The 20,640-nt window shown below is 46.2% G+C and overlaps 6 protein-coding genes across 6 annotated transcripts; 4 read left to right on the top strand and 2 right to left on the bottom strand.

Annotated features, from left to right (window-relative positions):
- Positions 1-1,086: 1,086 nt before the first annotated feature.
- Positions 1,087-2,346, top strand: H6S33_009263 (uncharacterized protein; the record flags this gene model as incomplete). The annotated part of the gene is made up of 4 exons (XM_044840639.1): positions 1,087-1,126; positions 1,279-1,396; positions 1,462-1,877; positions 1,931-2,346. 4 exons carry the CDS (start codon positions 1,087-1,089, stop codon positions 2,344-2,346), a joined length of 990 nt encoding a protein of 329 aa, XP_044698078.1.
- A 2,349-nt stretch (positions 2,347-4,695) lies between these two features.
- On the top strand, positions 4,696-5,546 carry H6S33_009262 (uncharacterized protein; the record flags this gene model as incomplete). Its single annotated transcript, XM_044840638.1, has 2 exons — positions 4,696-5,313; positions 5,373-5,546. The coding sequence occupies 2 exons, from the start codon at positions 4,696-4,698 to the stop codon at positions 5,544-5,546; spliced, it is 792 nt and encodes a 263-aa protein (XP_044698077.1).
- A 1,373-nt stretch (positions 5,547-6,919) lies between these two features.
- H6S33_009261 (uncharacterized protein) lies at positions 6,920-7,892 on the top strand (the record flags this gene model as incomplete). Its single annotated transcript, XM_044840637.1, has 3 exons — positions 6,920-7,301; positions 7,390-7,658; positions 7,719-7,892. The coding sequence occupies 3 exons, from the start codon at positions 6,920-6,922 to the stop codon at positions 7,890-7,892; spliced, it is 825 nt and encodes a 274-aa protein (XP_044698076.1).
- A 2,410-nt stretch (positions 7,893-10,302) lies between these two features.
- On the bottom strand, positions 10,303-11,921 carry H6S33_009260 (uncharacterized protein; the record flags this gene model as incomplete). Its single annotated transcript, XM_044840636.1, has 5 exons — positions 10,303-10,385; positions 10,479-10,553; positions 10,737-10,784; positions 11,480-11,718; positions 11,896-11,921. 5 exons carry the CDS (start codon positions 11,919-11,921, stop codon positions 10,303-10,305), a joined length of 471 nt encoding a protein of 156 aa, XP_044698075.1.
- Positions 11,922-15,931: 4,010 nt separating this feature from the next.
- H6S33_009259 (uncharacterized protein) lies at positions 15,932-16,753 on the bottom strand (the record flags this gene model as incomplete). The annotated part of the gene is made up of 1 exon (XM_044840635.1): positions 15,932-16,753. One exon carries the CDS (start codon positions 16,751-16,753, stop codon positions 15,932-15,934), a length of 822 nt encoding a protein of 273 aa, XP_044698074.1.
- Positions 16,754-18,403: 1,650 nt separating this feature from the next.
- H6S33_009258 (uncharacterized protein) lies at positions 18,404-19,474 on the top strand (the record flags this gene model as incomplete). Its single annotated transcript, XM_044840634.1, has 8 exons — positions 18,404-18,528; positions 18,582-18,687; positions 18,742-18,850; positions 18,932-18,941; positions 19,081-19,112; positions 19,210-19,216; positions 19,275-19,319; positions 19,375-19,474. 8 exons carry the CDS (start codon positions 18,404-18,406, stop codon positions 19,472-19,474), a joined length of 534 nt encoding a protein of 177 aa, XP_044698073.1.
- Positions 19,475-20,640: the final 1,166 nt, after the last annotated feature.

Below are 20,640 nucleotides of genomic sequence, written 5' to 3'. Positions count from 1 at the left end.
ACTGATCTTCAGGAACGCCCACGGGTGTACCTGTTTGTTGCTGTACCCTATCGTATCTCATATGCCTTGTGTACCTGGGAGATTCTAGACTAAGCCTTATTAGTCAGGCTAACGTGGCAGCTTTTGGAGTTTCAAGAGGTTGGGTGCTGTTTGGGTTTTGATGGTTTGATGGGGATGATCTGATGTTGGCATCGGCGTTATCGATAAAACCAAGCGGATTTTAGAAATGCCGTTCTTCCTGCTGGTTGTTTGCCCCCCCACCCATCTTTCGATTCCCCAGGAGATTTGGAGACAGGTGGGGCGGCTTCCAAGCAATGTATTTACACATCTTGCAGCGGATATCGCAAACAGGGGCAAACATAGGAAACCTAAAGAAAAACCCCTTTATCCTCATCTAGTCGGAGAAATCGCAAGGCATTCTATCTGTATTCATGCCAATAGAATGTGATATCGTTCCCAGGCTCGAAATGGCGAGATTGTTTCCTTGACAACGTGGGTGTCAACCAGAGAGAAAGGCCCTCTACCAAAAGGGAACAGCACCTCCAGCGAGACAGACGATAGGGAATTAAGGTTTTTGATATCGGGCAGCAGATAGCAGATTGCCCCACATGATTGCTTGCCTTAAGCTCAAGTGTTTCTAGAAAAACATGAGCATTTATTCTACTGCACTTTCTATTGGAGTCAGCAATGCATTCGTTCCGTAGGGCGCAACCCTGCCAAAATGAAAGAAGGGTGGTTGTGCTGCTGGCCTGGCCGTGGTGGCTAGGCAGGCGAACGCGGATGTATCGTATCCCTTTCTTTGCCACCTGCTCATCTCCCATCGCTCCTTCCCTCGCCGCCTCCCTTCTTCTTCTTCTCCCCCTTCCTTCCCTTCCTTCCTAGCATTCCTCTCTCATTCTTCCATCATCTCTCTCTCCCTTCTGTTCTCATCCTTGGGGCAGACCATCCTTTTTTCTTTCTTCATCACCTCCACCGCCCTCTATACCCCATCAGACAACCCGATTTTTTTCTCATTTTTTTTTACTTCGCCCGCAACAACCCCTTTGTACAACGCAAACAGAAAAATAAGCTCCCCTAAACTGTTTGATGACTATGGATTACGAAAACGAAAGCCGTGGATACGATGGTATGTTATGATTATTGCTTTCTTTTCTTTCTTTCGGCTTCTTTGCAATATGCAGACACGTACTTGTTGTTTGTTGTCGTTCAGCCTTGTTTTTCTAAACCCGCATACAAAAAACTATTTAAATGTGGACGCGTAAAGCTAACCAAAAACAGAGGACAGAGAGCAGTACCAGCGCGACGAGCGTTCTGTTTCTCCTAGAGGCAGACGCGGAGATTCGGCTCCCAGGCGTGATCGCGTTAGAAGCGCGTCCCCTGGGGGTAGGGGCGAACGGTACATCATCTTTTTCTTAGCTTTATATCATCATTATTCATCATGCTGACTGGTTTGTTACATAGCTCCGTTCCACCAGAGTCAAGACCTGATGACCGCCGTGCTCTTGACACAGCGTCAAACACGTCTGAACGCGGTGGTCACCGTGGCGGAAATGGCGGCTCACCAGTTGATGGTGCCACCAACACTGGTACCAACCTTTTCGTGACTGGAATCCATCCTCGTCTTACTGAAGATGACGTAACCCGTCTCTTCGCCAAGTATGGTGAGGTTGAGAAGTGCCAGATCATGTTGGATCCTCACACCAAGGAGTCCCGTGGATTCGGATTCGTCAAGATGGCCACTCTTGAGCAGGCCGACGGCGCTAAGGAGGGCTTGCAAGGCGAGGTCTTCGAGGGTAGAACCTTGAGCATCGAGAAGGCCAGGAGAAGCCGTCCCAGAACGCCAACTCCAGGGAAATACTTTGGACCACCCAAGAGAGGTAAACTTTCACCCTTCTGTAAACACTTTGAACATCGAATTGATTTTTTATAGATGATTTCCGCCGTGGACCCCCACCTCCACGTTATGATGACCGTGGCGGCGGGCGTTACCCTCCTCGTGGTGGACGCTACGATGAGTATGACCGTGGCTACTCTTCACGCTACGATGATCGTGATGGTCGTGGTGGCGACCGCTACTACCGCTCTCGTGAGCCCCGTGATGACTACCCCCCTCCCCGTGGCGTGGATCGTTATGCATCAAGCCGTGGCGATGATCGCTACACTCGTGAGGACCGCCGCGCTCCAAGGGAGCCGGGATACACCAGCTATGCCGAGCGTGAGCCTGGTTACTCCCGAACTGCCGCTGCTGAGCCTGCCGTTCCCCCTGCTGGCAGCGAGAGCGGTGGCAGAGGAGGTTATGGTGGGTATCGTGATGATCCCCGCGATGACCGCAGCTACAGGAGGTAAATCTATGTGCTGTGGTTAACAGAATCTGCCCGTGAATGTGTGACAACTTCTCTTTTCGTTCGTACTCCAAAAATTAATACGACGTGTACTGCTGTCTGTGTTGATGTTTCCCCCTGATAACTTGTTATTTCTTCATTTTTACGCTGTATTTCTTAATTACTTGTTTCCTCTTGTCATTGCTTGGTATCTTGTAGTTTTTGTTCTTGGTGGCTTAAAATGTGGTGGATGTTCATGAGGGAGGGGGGGGTTTTAGCTTTCGGCACAACCGCACAGCTGGATCAATTCGACTCGATCTGTGTTTTGGGAACAACGAGGCGACTATCTGCACTGCGGCGGCCGTCTTCAAAAAAAAATTCAATCTATCAATCAACGCGAGGTTTCGGCGGCATCGGTCCACTCGAAGAACAAATTTTCGTATCACAATCATAAACCATAAACAAAAAAAACAAAAACAAAAACATGATATCCTTGCCGGGAATCAGGCCGACTTCTCAAATTGGAGGCTCGGCTTATACCCGCCAGGTAATCGCCATTCCCTTAATCGACCCGTCCTGTATTCGTCTTCGCCGTATCCAATTGGTCAACTTCGTGATTCAACATCTTGTTCCGCATCGTTCGCTTGAACTCGCCCACAGTAACTCAATCGTATACACGTCCATATAAAGGATCGATTCTCTTTGTCGCCGAGTCTGGAAACTCTTTTATTATTTTGGACCCAGTATTTTAAGCGCTATTCTGTGGCCGTCAAGGAAACATTCAATAATCCTCGGTGTTTGGTCAAAATTAGTACAAAGGATACGGCAGATATTTCTTTTAGCAACATTCAACGTTATGTGGTCACAGCGAATTGCAGTCAATGGTCAACTCATTAGATAGCTCAGAATCTTCTCTCTTGTTCCAGAGTCATCATCGTCGTCGCCCATCATCAAAAAGGTACCCACTCTCGCAAAATCGAGAGCTGATGATACAACTCGCATTGAGCCACCCGTAGACAAAGAGCGACAGCACGTCGTTGCTCAATCAGTATTATCAACAAGCGATGTCTTCCTTTGTTCAATTTCTGCACAATTTTCGGTCATTAGCACAGACCGAGACAACACAATAATTCGATGGCGTTCGTTGTTCAAAAAATATAAATATCAATATATATCAATCAGGCCTAAAAACGTATCAATATCAACGAGATTATAGCGAGGCCAAAGCGCAGGCTAAAATGGCTAAAGCATCATGATCACAAATACAAAATGATGGTCCTACGAAAATAATAAAGCCAAACACTTGCGGTTTTACATTCCGCGTCTTACCTATTATTAATATTAAAAATATACTTACAAGGATGAGGAAATGTTATGCTACCTTTTTTTATGCAGGTCGGTCTCACGACTACAAGCATCTGTACAATGCAACCCCCTCAGCTATATCTCTTGTTTCATAATCTACTTTAATATATACCCCGACAATCGAAACATGACGACGCGCGGATGTGCATCCTGGAATGGGATTTATATATCCCTATCTTCACTGGCATATAAACTAAAGAATGGTTTTGGAGGGCAGTAACGACGCGTCTTTCTATATTAACATTGTTTGGTGGGCAGTGAAAGTCTGGTTCGCGTTCTTTTTCGGTCATTTGTTTGTTTCAATTGGCGTTTAAGCCTGCATTACTTGTATTTTATTAGTTACCAATACGAATTCTATCTTATATTATTTTCCAAAGCCTATATAGCTACTGTGATTATACCTTTTAGCTCTGCCGCTACATACTTGACACGTCGAACGTCGACGATTTTCCGCGAAGAGCTCATCCCAGCATTTCTCGCTTAGTAATTCATACCCCAAGTTGTTGAGATCATCACTCGAGTGATATTTCATGATTACGAGTGATAGAGCACTTCATGAAGATTGGGGACCCTCCAAGCTATCCATACACCTCTGTGAGCGTTCCCGATGACTCTTCGTGGTCAATCTGTTTGTGTCAATCCAAATATTTGCTGTTTGTGATGTCACTTTGGAATCCAATTCAGAGAAATCTACATACAGAGTGTTTGATGTATCCCCAACAACAATCAATAACGCTGAACGTTCTTGCTTTTTTCGTCTTCTTGTCTAGATCCTCTAGACCCAGCCATCTCAATATCATTGAACCTCTAGAGAGCTGGAGAGCTAGATTCCCTTTGCATATGAATCTATATGCACCCATATACGCCCATATGTGCCCATATATACACTCATATGCGCGATCTCATATGATGTTATATAACCAACATGCCGCATCCCATCAATCAGATAAACCCCCACGCACACATCACTTGTAACTAGATTCTGACTATAGTTAAACGCCCAAAACCGATGTTTCAAACCAACTATGACGCACCAAACTGGTCTGCTGTCAATGATCAGTTTCCGCTCTTCCCGCTGGCGCTTGAGAATAACAGGCCAACTGATGTTGCGGGCGGATCGAAAAGGACTGCTTTGACCTTTGATGAGATTGACGATTCCGATGACGTGCCGGCTCGGAGGCAGCACAAGAGGCGGGGCGGGGTGGGGTTTGGGGGTATCACCGGCGGTGGCGGGAATAGTAGAACGGTGTGTACGTATGTTGGTGAAAGGCTCTATGCTGAATGTGAGTATGACGATGATGACGAGGAGGAGGAAGAGGAGGAGGAGGAGGAGGATGATGATGATGATGATGATGTGATTGAGACGGGGTTTTCTGTCGTGAAGGACGAGCCTGTGGAGATTGAGAGTGATACTGAAGATGGTAATATGGGCGATGAAAGTTACAAGAGATGGACAGACGGTGAAATGAGGGTACTTCGTGATCTGCTGAAGGAGAGTAAGAATGTCCAGAAAGTCTCTGTGGATTTTGCTAGGATTTTGGGTACTAGGAGGACTGAGGTGGCGATATACAATAAGGTTTCAAAGGTGATATTGAGGGAGTTGGATTTTACCTGGACAGGTGCAGACGTATGTGTCTTCTTCCTATTAAGACGCAAGTTGGAACTAACTTATGGGGGGAATCTTAGGCCGCAATTCTTGTGCAGGCGGTTGATAGCATTGATTTGAATAGGGAGACGGCCATTATGAATGATTTTTTTAGACGGTCAAAGTCAGGAAAACGGTTTAGTAGACACCTTATTCGAACGAAGATCAAGACTTTCGATATACAGAGAAAGAGGGGGGCCGTGGAGAAAGTTTGATGAGGATGTTTGTCGTCGTTTCGATAACCTTCCACATACGAAACACGTATAACTTATCTACATGTAGTGATATTATCTTCATCATATTGGTCATTTGGGAATTATAAAAATTATATCAAGAATAATAAAATTATTTCACGACAATTCTTATCAATTGATAAAGCCATGTTATATTACATGTAGTGTCTCTTTTTGAGTCACATCAACTTTGCCTTTCTCACTAAGGAATAATCATATGATTAGATGATCTACCTAAGTAGTTTCTCTACCCTCTTTCTCTGTCGAGTGACTACATGTAGTTCCCTATGCATTAATCGAGCACAACATCCAGCCCACATAAAAACACTTCTTGGCTGCAGATTTGGCGGCCTGTCTGCGTGATGTGAAACGCCTCTACTTTCTGTAATGATTATATAAGGCACCTGAGATAACCCCCTAAAACTCGGAAGTGACAATAGCTATGTGCAATACCACGTTTTGATACGTTGTTTCCTGTTATTGGTCATTTTACATATCTTGTGACACATTCATTGATTATCACTCGGCATTCGGTGGCCACGCTATTGGGACTATGTCCTTACTCAACGCAATGAAACATGTGCTCTTGTCTGCGGATACGGTATCCTTGCACACGCGCAGCTTTTCTCTGGACTATTGGCTTACCAAATTACTGACATGTGACACATAATTTTGTGTTGTGGGTGAAAAACAAAGAAGCCAACCAGTGAACTGAAACCCCAGCCCGCAAATCCAGTTTTCTCAATTTACACTAGCTAGCGCTCTAGCAGATCGTTCATCAATGTCGGATTGACAAACAAATGGTTCTGCACACACTTGTAATATTGCTGAAGCTTTACGTACAGCATATCACCAGATGCGCACGATCCTCGATCTACCCATGCGCAACGGGATCACACAAGCTATTCCCGAATACGAGTGTTTATTAGGTGGGAAAAGTGGTTTCGCGTAAAGCTAAAAAATGACTGTTCGTGAAGCTAGTGGACCAACATATATGAAAACTTTATTTTGGACTGCGTAGTATTCTGCAACCCTCCCCCCCCCCCCCCCCCCTTTTTTTTTTATACCCATGTATAGAGTATAGTCATTACTGCATCACCAACAACTCTCCAGAGTTTGTTACGGGGTAGATTGTTGGTATTTACCAATGACTGGAATATTCTGTAGCTGAATATCCATGTTACGAAGAATGGGAGATGCTTGTAGCCCCCTTTGTTGGGTCTGCAGAGCTGATCTGGAGATCTATAAGGATGGCAAGGCTGCACTGCAATGCACTGTCTACTGCTGCTTGGACCGGCAATATTAGGATATTCAGACGTCGATCATTTTAATCGAAACTTAAGCATACCAAAAAGATGAACGCCGAAGAAGAAAATCAAGTATCCGTCCATCCCATTGACGAATCTGGCAACTCTGCCAATGTCAAGCCCGAACCCGACAATACGGGCATCGAAGAGGAGGAGGAGGATGAAAAAGACCAAGGGCCAGCCCCTTCCCCTCCTCCTCCTAGTGCCTCTCCTGCAGGAGCCAAACAGGAGAGAAAGCCTCTGAAAACTCGTCCCGTGTCAAAAAAAGTTGAAGCCCGCAAGAAGCGTGCCGCCAGCGAAGCGTTGGATCAGACAGATGATACTTCAGCAGGGAATCCTGGCCAGAGCGGTGGTAATGAAAAGTCAACGCGGCCCAAGAAAAGAACTGTGAAGACTGAAGTAGCTGAGCCTGAGAGTGGTGAGCCAGGAGGTAAGTTGAATACATGTATTTCCTGTAGTTGGGTGGTACTTGATTAGGATCACCCATGCATTCAAACTAAATGCGTAAAATCGCGCAGATGCCGAGGACGAAGAAGCCGTTTCTTCTACTCCAGCAACGAAAAAAAGGCGCAAGGCACCCAAATCGACTATCGGGCAAAAAGGCAATTGGACGACCGAGGAAGATAATCTCATCATTCATTTGAAGAAAGAAGGAAAAGGTTGGCAAGACATCACCAATCTTGTTAATGTAGCAGGTGGTCCGGGAAACGAGAGGACCTTGACCGCTGTGCGGTTGCGCTATCAGAAGGTGCTCAAGGATCGTGATACGGAACTCACTGATGAAGAAGTACTTCCTTGACATCTTCATTATCTATGAACACTATTAATTTTGGTGATACTCGCGCAGTTTCTTTTCCTAAAGCAAGCTGAAGCCGAAGTTACCAACATGGACAAATATAGCCTTATCGTCAAGAGATACAAGGAGTTGTCTGGGAAGGATCTTACGAAATTGGGATGTCAGAAATTCCTGGCCTTGGCTAAGAAGAATGAACACAGTGTGACGAAACATGGAGAGGAATAAGGAGTTGGATATAGTCCCCGGTATTTTTCACTGAAAAGTGTCATGTCATTACTTGCTGCAACGTTACTTATTAGTGGAGGGTGTGTCTGGAAGTTAATTATACGGTTAGAGCAGATAATTCATGCATATGAAAGTCTGATGGAGAGTGAAAATGCATGATGCGGAAGAGTAATAATGAAGTAATGTATGCATGTCTGGTGAAGCCGTGTAAAGCTTACTCTATTCCATTAGCCCACTCCTGGGCCTTGCTCTCCATCGGTAGTTGATGCATACTGCTTCTGGCTACACCGAGTATCCCTCGTCCTTGTGAATGATGTGAATGATGTGGGATATACTTATTGTGAATCACAACACCGTTAGTGGGAAGGAAACGGTGGGGCGGATAAGGTGAACTCAGCTGCCAAATGTGCCTCCACAATACTTAACTGCGCATGGTTTCATGAGATGTGATATCATTTGATAGTCTGTAGACCCTCATCTGCCGTTTTCAAACTAGGTTTCCTAAGACCCAGACATTTGGTGTCCCTCCAACGGCGGATTTGATATTAGGCAGGCGATCAGTCCAATCGTTGGCATATCAAGCAATACAGGGGTCCATATTCTGACCCTCTTTGACCTAAGTCATGAGGACAGTGAGCCAAACGGTCTTGAAACCTGTTGCACACTTTCTCGCAGTAGCGGTGACCTAGAATGCGGACTTATTTGATATAGGAAGATACTTTTCGATGAGTGGTACGAAGGACTCTCCTCGGAATCTGCCGGCACATCCGCAACATAAAATATCACTCGACGGAGCGCCAAGAGGGAGCTTCAGTATTGTGTAACCCATAAACGCCACCTTATATGACCACTACATACGAGTATTCCAAATACAGTTCCATTTTCGACTATGGTTATCAACCCTTACAGAACGGTGACGATCAGATATCAAGGGATATCAAGAATGCAAAGCTCAGGCGAAATTCTTCACGGAACCAATCACCCTCTTGAATTGTGTCGCTACCCCCAGCCTTTCCTGAGTCAATGGGGTCTGAGCCCGAGTCAAAAACACTATATGGAGGCCTGCTGGCAATTGTGTAGGCTCAGTCTAGTACATGATAGGCGTCAAGTTTTAAATTGCCAGACATTCACGTCCTTTGAAGCCCCCACGCAATTGATCATTTTAGGATCTCGACCTATCCATGATTGCCGCTTTTCAGGAGAACAAGGGAGACTAAAAAAATCCTTCATATGTGAGACTCGTGGATCGTGTCAAAGCACGCCCTTTAAGCAAGCCATTGGCTATAGAGCTCTTGGGACTGGGAATACTCTGAAGGTAGACGTGGACGTGGTTGTCAATTGTCTAGGTAGTTCCATTGTGTAAGCACGAGTACTCATAACACATGGGCTGCAGCCTAGCTAGTATTAATCAAAATTTACATTTGAAAGGTTGTTAGATATCAGACATTTCAGTATCAGCTCTATCCGGTAACGCTTTTTGGAAAATTGTTGGCAAAAAATTCCCAAAATTGTTCCTGGAGCTGAAGTCGTCGTCGCCTTTCCCCCTGTAGCCATGGTAACACAAGACACAAGGAGAACCTCAGCTCCCACATATTATGCTGTGAAGATATTTGCCACCACACATAACACATCTTTGAACTTCGTTCAGGAGGGCAAAACAGGAATCCATAATGCCTTTTACCGATAATGATTTTTAATTCGCGTAAGCCTATCGCAAGGGGGATTGGTGAATTTAATTTACACCCCTGTTTTCGCGTTCTTAGTATCTACCTAACTAGCTTTCTGGAGCACTTATCACCGTGGTTACATCCGCGACAGCTTCGGGCATCAAATCATTCCAATTTTTGCTGCCGCACTCTAGCTTGTGGCGTCTGGGGAGAAAAATGCAGGGCGCGATGGGAGGTTCTACAGCGCGCAGCCGCCAAGCTTGTAGGTCGGGGGTCTGCTGATTGGATAAGCAATTATTGACAGGCCGATTTTGATTGGTTTTCTATTGCATGGCAACAAGAAAAGCGCGAGCTACTAGAGCATGCCTCCCATGGCAGTAGTGCATCCGTAGTCACGGGAGCCAATAATATTCAAATCCAAACTTGATAGTGAAATCTCTCCATTCACAGCTACGTGGGGATCATGACTAGTTCAAAATATGATTTCGGATAAAATCAAGCACTCTACTTTGCTGAGCGACCTATTATGTCTATCTGGACACTTTTAAAGCCGTGATTCCGTACAAAAAAAAAAAAAAAAAAACAAGAACACCGGGACAGGAAGCGCCATAAGCAAAGCTAAAATTAATTATTTCCGTTGTAAATGGGCATCTAAGGGCCCAGACTTCTTTTTCCAAAACTCCACAAAGTACAGAACACCCCGATTGCCTTTCATTTCCAAATTTTATCGCGATATCTGGTAATTAATCCCTTGGGGTGTTCTGCAAAGCTGCTTGGCTCTTTTTGAGCTGAGTCAAAAAGTTGCCGCCGGAAGCCATCGCATTGGCTGCTAGAGAGTCAGTGCAGTACAATTAACGGTGCCCAATGACAAATATCAATGCAATTTTCGTCAGATAACCAAGAGGGGTATAAAGCAAACCTCGAGTTCCCCAAGCATTCTTTGGTGTCGACCAGCCTTTGTCCTTGTCAGACTTATAAATCATAGGTTTTTGGCCTTAACACGTTAGCCACAGGTGTCAGAACAACTATGTGTTACAAAATTCAACTGAAACCTGGGAGATATCCCAAATGTTCTCAAGAGGCATCAGCCATGGGAATGAAGCCGTTGACATCCCGGCGATTCCTTGCACGTTTCATGGAAGAACCGTAAGCTTGGAAGGGGAAGGGCTAGACTTACTTTGATCAACACCCGTATTCTTTGCCGCCTGCATTTCCTTCTCATAAGCTACAAACCTCAGAAATGTTATTAGCCGAATACTTCCTATAATGGCAGTTTAAGATCTGGGCAATGCATATTGGATGTTGTAAAAAAGAGAAAATAATCCCGGTCAATAAAGGAATGCGCAAAATAATTGTCCCGAGCTCCAAAAACCTCCCTGCCGCAATAACGCCTTGCAGGCAACAGCAGGAAGGCATGTAGCAGGGAGAGATAGCCGCCGCCGCAATGCTACATGCAAGAGCGTAACAAAATCCAAAAAAGAGCGCTCTAGCGTGGTTTCGGTGAATATGACACAAAACTACCGCTTTCATCGCAACGTTGCACGAAAAGAGAGAAAAAACATATAAAGGTGCAGGGTTGTACAGAAACGTTCGTAAGCATGATCGACAATATGTGAAGGATAAGCGGATCCAAGGCATCCCAGATTTCCCAAAGGGAATAATCCAGGACTTGTGTGGTGTGGGGTAGAAAGGTAAATAAAATGTGCCGAAATTCGCGATGAGTCGGGACCCAATGTAGCGAGAAAAAAACAAGACGGAATAAATCAATTGAGGAAAAAAGAAAAAAAAGAAAAAAAGTTAAGGAAATAAACAAAATATCTCGGAGGCAAGGCTCTAGGTATACTATCCCAGTTATGGTGATACCTTTTCGTCATCTCCGGTATGCCGAAACACGATTAAGAATAACGGTTTTGCACGTACCACGAAACAGAAAATCCTCCACTTCCTTCCCATTGAACCCTCTAACGGGCACGTGAGCATCAATGTAAGCTTGTGCTGCCTGTTGCTGTTGTTGCTGCTGATGTTGGTGCTGCTGCTGCTGCTGATTTGGGCCCTGCCAGACATTCCCGTTGCTGTTTGGGTTCCCCCCGGGATTGTTGTTCCTTCGCTGCCCACCGCCCTGCGATCGTTGCGCCGGTTGTTGGCCCCGCTGACGCCAACTATTTAGAGCCAAGGAACACATATATCAGCGTAATGTTCATGTGTAAACATTCAAGGAATCCTTTGACACAGCAGGTGCGGTTGCAAACCCGACGAACAAGCAACGTGTCCGTGTCCCACCATGGGGCGTAAGGGAAACATGACAACAAAAATAAGTCCAATAATCTCCCACTTACCGTTGTTCGTCTCCTCCAGCGTTCATGATGAAGCCTTATTGAGTGGGTAGGGGAGTATATCCTGAGGTACCTTTCGTACAGGGAAGCAAATGACAAAAGTGGGGAACGAGAGAATTGAGGGAAAAGGTTCCAAAAACAGAAAAGATAAAGCTCACAGCACCGACGAGGTACAGAAAACTGTATGTAATTTTGATAGAGGAGGGGTGGATGAGGTGGAACAGGGAGGGGGTGTGAGAGAAGAGCTCTCGCATGTGAGTGAAGTTGAGGTTGTGAAGTCTCAACCAGCCATAACTTGCAGTTACGTTATGTAAGCGAATCAGGGTCTTGCGGCCGGGTAAACTTGGTAGAATGCCATGCGTCTGTAAGGTCTAGAACGTAGTCTTTGCTACTACCAGAGCGCCGGTACTCCCAACTCTACCCTCTTCCGGCGCATATATTAATATTAACAAGAGTCTATTCCATCCCCATACATACCCTGCCCTCCCTCTACCCCATCTCCAGGTCGCCGTTTCAATACTCGGATGGCTCAATTAAATATAATAAGCGGCATATATCAATCCCAGATAAACACTCTCATCCACTCATTTCCATTATGCGCCCGGAAACTTCCAAATACGCAGATCAAGTGCACAACACAATAAATAAATAATACGCACTGGTCCAGAATCTTGGTACACATTAGCACAGCTAAGATCCCTATCAAGAAGTTCTTCGGGACGTACACGGACCACCAGTCATGATAGGGAGACTGTTCCGAGGAAAGGCTTGAACTTTAGAAAGAAAATAGGAATAGGGAAAAAAGGCCGAAAAATACACTATTAACTGTGGCTGTTGTCTGAGGTTGATAATGGGGGTTAAAAATAGTCCAATATTTCACGGTCGCACATCATCCAGATTAGTGAGGGTGATCATCCATGATCCATGCTCGGGCCGGGCGCAGAGCCAATCCTGGAGACCACACGGCTCGAATCCGTGGATCGATTTGGCGCGATATGTTAGATGATGCTACGAGCGCAGCGCGTTCCCAGGAAAGCAAGAAGGAAAAAGCCCCCCCCCCAGGACGGCGAACAGAACCATTATATAGCACAGGGGTGGTTATATGGTACCAATATGTGCAGAGCCTAGAACGGATATATGTACATAGAGTACACATACATTATCCACCAGGTTACGCGCAAGTAATTTGAACCAAAGAGACCCAGAGATCTCTTATCCACGACCAGGTTTCTCGGCATCTGGGCCCCCAAGATCGCACTCCTAAGAAGTAGAGTGGGTTCGATCCATGCCCCCCAATACCACCGGTATCAGTATCAACAACCATCAACAGGAGTAATGGGAACAGCAGCCGTCGTCACCACAACCACAACCATCACCATTTTTTTTTTTGATTAATTATAAAATATAAAAAAAATATTATCTACCTTGGCATTTTGTCTACCATAATTCCCTTGTCGTCATGATAAGCGTCATAGTGGTCAATGCTGTGCGTTAATCCTTCGGAGACGGAGGCGGACGACGGAGACGAGAACCATCTTGAGATAATCAATGGTCCCAGGCTAACCGCTTTGGTGGGTTGTTTCCAACGTAAACTGATTCGGTGCACTTCAAGACACGGACAATTCAGACGTTCAGCTGGGTTTTGTCACTGACATCGGACCAAGCTCGGAGCACAGTTCTTACGTAGACGCAAAGTGCGACGCTAAGGAACTTGACATCAAGCCTTCCTTCCGATCCGCTGAACACGTCCATCATGGTTATGGTGGGGTCAGGGCTAGAGCACTCGCCGTTCAAAGACTGTTTCTTCTGCCCATCAACGACCAAGGAGATGGAGGGGTGTGGCAGGGCCTGGAGGGAGAAGAGAAGTAGGGCGAGGCAGGCAAGGTTGGTGGTGCGTTGGCTATTGCATCAGAATCGCTGGTTTCTGTTTGACAAGACTCCCGCTAATCGATGTACAATCCATCCTCATGTGGATCAACAAGTTGGAAGGGAAATCAAGAGAAATGCATACCATCGGCATAGGAATGGAATGGAAAAATAAAAGAGCAGAGGGTGGTCATTTCCCATTGTCCTGTGTGTCCCCATCTTTCCAACGAACATTGTGACTCTTTTGTTTTTCCCCCTCCTCTTCCTCCTCCTCTGACCTACTGGAGCAAAAAAAAAGTAAGACCACCAGTGAAGGGCCAAACTCCATGTCATATCTGGACGGTTTTTATTTATTTGCTTTTTAACTAATCAATAGTATGGCCACTTGGTAACGAGAGCCGATGCGCGGAGAGAGAGAGACGGACTCCTGCAGCCTGGTTCCCCAATCGGCGACGATTCCAGGGCTAGGTTTGGGAACCTGGACACACAAGGTGGGAGGGTTGAGAATGAGGGTGGGGAAGAAGATCATGATCACACTACCCGCATATATCATACAGTGGTATGTACGCACGCCGGTGAAGAGTGTGGGATACAACGAGAAAAGAGACAGGTTTGTTGAGACACAGTTCTCTTCATATTTCTCCCTACGAGGAGTGGTTCGGTGAAAAACAACTACCTAGTCCCGAAATGCACAAGCTGCCAGCGTGTCTCGGGTTTCATCTGGCCTTGCCATCATCATATCGCAGAACTGTGTTGAGAGATATCCATAGAACTTAGACCCCTCCCTCCTGCTCACAAAAACGATGAGAATTAATAATCTAGACACTGTTTGGGCTGTTTGGAAAGTCTCAAAAGAGAGAACCAAGGAGAAAAAGAAAAGGGAAAACGGCAATAATCATGCCATTCTTTTGATGCCGGCCTCTTAGAGTTCTAACTTCCCCGTGTTCCAAATCCACAAGAATAATAATTGGAAATCCCCCTATGGTAAGTATTGATAGAATCAACCTATTACCCCCCCCCCCCCCCCTTTTCGTATTCTTTTTCTCCTTTCTAACTGGCGGCAGCAGGATAAAGCCAAATATCTCAAAATAGGAAGCGAGACAAAGGGGGTGGATAAATAATTATACCCATGGGGTCTGGTAGTCACATTGAGAGCTTGGTTGCTAACCAAAACTACCAAATGGTAGAATGATCGACAACAAATCTTACTGGTAACTGGCTCTTTCTAACTTCGTTGGTCGTCGAGTTCTCGATCGATGCCTTGCTAGCTCTCTAGAAGGAAAAAAGAAAAAGAAAGTGCTTACCTGGCTTGGGCCTGGTCAGTGGAGTGCCCCATGCTTCTTTGATTTTTTTTTCGGAATACTTAGCTCGATCGCCAACTTATCTTGACGAAACGGGCAAGCGAAAGGAAACATGAAAGATTCAAAGTGGCCGTTTTTTCTCTCCCGTGATCTGCAGTTCATTCCTAAAAAAGCCATGACAAAACATAATCAATCAGAGAATAAGGAATAATAATAGTTTAATCCCTAAACTAACTCTTTCGGCTTCAGAAACCAGAACCAAGGCAATTCCACAAGATATCTCTCCCACCCATCCAAGCCCAAAGTGTAGTTTCCCCAAATGACAAAGAGAAGTTGTAAACGCCGTTCCCTCCAAGTGCAAGTCCTATTTTCAAAATGAAGGAAAAAAAAGTAAAAAATAAAGTTCAACGGTGGTGAGTGATGATATAATAAGATAAAGTAGTCAAGAAAAGGAAATTATGACGGTAGTAGTAGTGGTGTCGATGAAGACAAATAAAAAAGACCCCCCCAAAAGAAATGCCCATAAAAACAGAGAGAAATCCCCGCCCATGCCTACCCTAAGAATAATCCCATGAAGTAAAACTATAACCCCCAAGAAACCCAGCCATGGTACAAAAGAAATAATAAAAACAAGTACAAAAGAGATCCCGAAACGAGCTATATGACAATGGTCGGCCGTAAGGACATCCTATAAAATATTCCACAGAATAAAAAAAAAAAAATGAAAAAACCGAAATGAATAGAAAATCCCAAAGAAAAATATCCCTTATTTCCCAAGTAAATTTCCAATCGATTATAAAAAGTAAGGTTAGAATGAAAAATGTAATGATTGTGTTTTTGTGTTCTTTTTTCTTCTTTTGAGTGAACCAAACTCATGAACACAAGTTGGAGAGCTTCATGCGGAAATCCGAAGAGGGAACTTCGTAGTGCTGCTGGTATTGTGTGTGGTAATCCTGAGACCTCCGGCTGTCCGTGTTGGACACCCACCGGCGGGTATCGTCCTGAGTGTAGGCTGAATGCTCCTGGATATGGAGTGATGCAGCGCTCTTGAGAATAGGCATCGAGGCCCGTCGTTCCCCGTGGTAAAGATCCTTGAGCGGGGGAAGTATGATGGCGTTCTCGGCGGTAAGAGGTGTCTCAGGCAGTCTCGGTGAGGTTGAAAAGTTGGAATTGGCGTCCGAGATGAGAGATGGAGTCTGGCCGCGAGAACCATCAGAGAAAGCAGGAGAAGACAACGGCTCGTCAAGAGTCCTCCTGCTGACATCGATAGTAAGACCGGGGGGGTGGAAATGAGTATTTGGCGAATATGGAGACATTGGCTCGTGGGAGCGGCGGTCCGGGTTGTGAGACTCGGATCTCTGGCGGATGCACAGGCGTCTTCGTCTATTCATTCCACCGTTCCACCAGTTCTTGACCGCATTGTCACTTCGGCCATGAAGACGCCTAGCAATTTCGGCCCATCTCTTGCCCATGTCTCCGACGAGACGTTCAATAAGTTCACCTTCTTCGGGTGTGATGGGCTCGTGGTTGAGCGTAGGCTTGAGATTCTGGTGGTAGCGTTCCCGGCATTGCTTTGGTGACCGTGAAGTTACCATCTGGGATATTCTAACCCAGTTGTGAGGTCCATGAATTTGAACAAGGTTGAGTAATTGAGAGTCCTCGTGTGCGGACCATGGCCCACGTCTGTGCTGCATGATGGATGAAGTTATTGTTCTTGTTGAAGGTAGTGAGGATATGTGTTGTTAGAGTGCTTAGGTGTTCAGGTGCTCAGGTGTGTTCAGGTGTTCAGGCGTTCAGGTGTTGGTTGACGTTGAGGGGAAAATGTGTCGAGAAAAGTGTTGGTGGTGGGGGAAGTTGGGCTTATATTCTTTCAGCGTATGCTTTAGCGGAAAGATTCAGGGGAAAGACTTACAACGGGGGAGCCGGGAAAGTTTATGTAACCTTAATAGGCGGGATTTTGACTTGACTTCGGGGGGATGGCTGAGCGAGGAAGTAAAGAAGCAAACCACCGTAGTCTTGGCGTGTGTCCGAGCCCGAGAAAAAGGTCAAACTCTTATGAAGCTAATAGGCAGCTGTTGTCCTGTGCTCCACCTCTTACCAACACAAAATTGAGTGCTTAAGTGCCGAAACTCTAACTGAACAACGGCCAGGTATTTCTCCTGTCTTGAGCAGCTGCTGCGTGATACGTGGGTCTACGACTAGCTGTGACGTGATATGCAGAGTGTGTGATGGGCAGTGACAATTATGTGTGTCTCACAGATCTTAGTTGTGACCCAGATTCAGACTGAACCGCTAGCGTTTGGTGAGGTGTTACTCGGTGGAGGTGGTAGTACGTCAAGTGAGCCTTGTTAGAAAGGAACTTGCAGAGTTAACACACAACGGTGCGCAATAAAAAACCCTGTAGGGTAGATATGGGAAAAGTGTGGGTGGAAAAATGGTCTCTGCAGACAGATTCGGAGTGATGATGCTGGCTGGATACCTATGTATGTGTTCACCCAGATACAAATAGCTGAAGCAGCAAGTAGGATGATAAAACAGCGCAGAGGTGAACCCAGAAACTCGGCCACCGAAACGGAGGGCGGGAGTGTCCAAGCTTATATGCAGACATCAAGTGTCAGGTTAACACTACCCAAGAATGAAATCCAAAAATCTAGATGTGTAATAAAGTTGTGCTATTTTGGAGGGGGTTGCCAAACCCCCGGGACGTTGATGTACGACAGGGGACGCTTTCAGTTGCGGGATGTATGTGTTAATGATCAAGCGGCTATTATCAAGGTGTCGAACAGGGTAGTCTGGTCATAGGCGCTATCCCGGGTGGTCAATTACAATTGCAACAACCAACCCCCCTCCCTCCTCGTCCAAATAATATGTTTTCGCTATTTTTGAGTCCAGGGAGAATCCTTCTGCCGCAATGTTTGAGTGTACTGGTCAATGCAGAGGATTTAAACATGGACATGATAATAATGTACGGTGGCTCTAGCCCTTTAGGGGTCAATCATTTTTTTTCCACTAAGTGCTAGTGTCGCCTGCAGAGCTGGATGACAGAAAACGATCAAAAAGCTTTCTTTCTGGCTCTCGCTTGACCCCGTTGAGTGACAAGTCACCCGCTGTCCGGTATGTCTCTGGCGTACCCTATGATATTTTTCCTTTTATTCCTTTTGCTTTAGACCCTTTTTTTTTGGGACTGGGAGTTGCTTTTTTCTTCCCTCTAAATTTGCAAACCGTTTTCCTACCTTTGGCACTGGCAAGTGGTCAGAGTGTCGAGATCTCAACTGCCGATGACGGATCCGTCACCCCCGATGACCGCGAGCTAGAGTATATCTAGTCAAGCCCCCTTACCGTCAATGCGCTGCCTGTCGATTGTCCGACTCCAATCTGTTGGGTATCAACTCCTGATCTGGCCAACCAAGACAAGGACTGCAGCCAAAACATTGTTCTGGGCTAAAAGAAAACCAGGTTGCCCTTGGAGGTTTGACGACTGACCTACAGTGCAGAGATTGCGTTGGTGTTACACCTCTCAAGAAAAAAAGATTTACAGGTTAAACCAGAGGGGAGACACCCCAAGGTGGGCTGCACGACCCTCTCGGTGCTAGGGTCGGACAGACGTCGATTGTTGTCTCTCCGTACGGTGGGTTTCTTCTTCTTCTTGGAATTCGGCCAATCATGGAAATGATATTCATAGGGGCTCCGAATCGCCGACGTTGTTGAGGTCCACCCAACACAGGTCTCAGATGTCTCTCCGCGATTTGCAACAGATACCAGTGGCGCTGTAAGGCGACGGCAGCTGGGAGGTTAGTTTCGGAAAGCGAGCAGCATGTTGCAGCACGGACAGGACGTAATTGATGGGAAACCTCCTAACGGAACGCGCGCAGGAATCGTAGAGTACGGAAATGATACAGCTCGATCTCGCCGCAGTTAACCCAAGATAGAGGATGGATACCCCAGTACCAACCCAGCAACACGGCTCAGCGTCTCGTCTAGGGTGTGTGCGAGGAGCTGGTTGGTGCGCTCCTGTAGGCAGGTCATTATTTTTGGTGTGGGAGGCAGCAGCCTGTAAGCAGTAGAACATACATTACTTTTCTGCATTACTTCTGTATATGGGAAAGACAGACAGAAAAACTGAAAAGAGGGAACTGACGGACGGTAACAGCAATAGAGTACACGGCCATGGTCCACGCTCACCCACATTTAGGGTTGGATGAATGATGAAAATAGAATTCCATTCCATCCATCCATCGAGAATTTTATTGAGATTGATATGTATGTAATGTAGTACTCGGTTCTCGAGTGTTCACATGTAGCTTACCGTTGAAAGATTTCGTACGAGTGTTACCTTCCAGTTCATCATCCCAAGGGAAGATGGGGATCGGGATGGGAGATGGGGAAGGGGAAGGGGAAGGGAAGATGAAGGATGATGTGAGAGAGAGTGTGTGTGTGTGTGAGTGTGTGTGTGTGTGTGTGGGAGTGGAAGGGTAAGGTATCGCTGTCGACAGAAAGCACCGACTGAGGTTGCTGGCTGCTGTCACCTGGGTCAAAGGAGGTCATGCAAGTCGAGTGGTCAAAGAAGCGAACGAGAAACTCGCTACTCTTCTCCGCAAACGGTCAAAGCTAGAGTAGATGCGAATCACGATACCCGGCCCTCTCTGTCGGGTGCAGCCTACGTGATCCGGCCCTCCCATACCATACCCCTACTCTAAAATTCCTGATCCTCCGGGACTTATGGTTTGGTAGGCCCGCCTCGGGTGGGGCAGGCAGGCAGAGTGATGGAGCAGGCAGGAGCAGCAGCAGCAGGAAAGTGATGATGATGGGACGGTGTCTGCTGCTGCAGAAGACGAACTGTATGGTATGGACGGCTCCTGCTTTGGAGCAGCAGCAAGTCATGCTTGAGCCCGTATGCATCATAATCTCGGTGGTGCAACCAACCGTTGAGCCTTGGAACCTCCATCGACGAAAGGGGGAGGATCTCTACGACTCCCCGCGTGGGGTGCGCTTCCTGACCTGGTCATGCCAAGCGTTGAATGGTCGCCGTCCACTACTTTGGGAACAGCTCACTTGCAGAGCCAAAAGAGCAGCGATCACGTACTTCTGTTTGATAGAGAAAATACGTCCCTAACAAAATATGTCGAGGTCTCCGCCGCAAATGCCCAGGTAAAGTCCGGAAATTGTCCGTAAATCATGATGGTGGTGAGAAAGGCCGACTGTCGACAAGGGTATCGGATGGATCCACGAGAAGAGAAAAAATTTCAAATAAAAGCAACAAAAATCAATTGGAGTCCACGTTTTTTTTTTCTTCTTTCCTTTTATCAGGAAGTAAATTGGATCGCGAAAATAACAATCTTGGCTACGCCTTTTGCGTTAATGTGAGACCAATTCAGCTCGAGGAGGATATGTCAATCATGTTCCAAGTTGATGGGCAACGTTCGCTGCATGGACATGTAACTGCGGTTCGCTGAGAAAGGTTGGGGGAACGAGCAATGTCTCAGTTTACCAAACCACCATCCTCATTCGTGCCAGTCAACTGAAACACAATTATAACCGTGCATCAACCCAATCGCCAGAGCATCGTGACTCTCAGCACACG

This window comes from Morchella sextelata (genome assembly GCF_020137385.1).
Source record: "Morchella sextelata strain SCLS chromosome Unknown scls_3, whole genome shotgun sequence".
NCBI lineage: Eukaryota > Fungi > Ascomycota > Pezizomycetes > Pezizales > Morchellaceae > Morchella > Morchella sextelata.
Note: the sequence above shows the minus strand (reverse complement) of the source record. Positions and strands in the feature narration are given on the sequence as shown.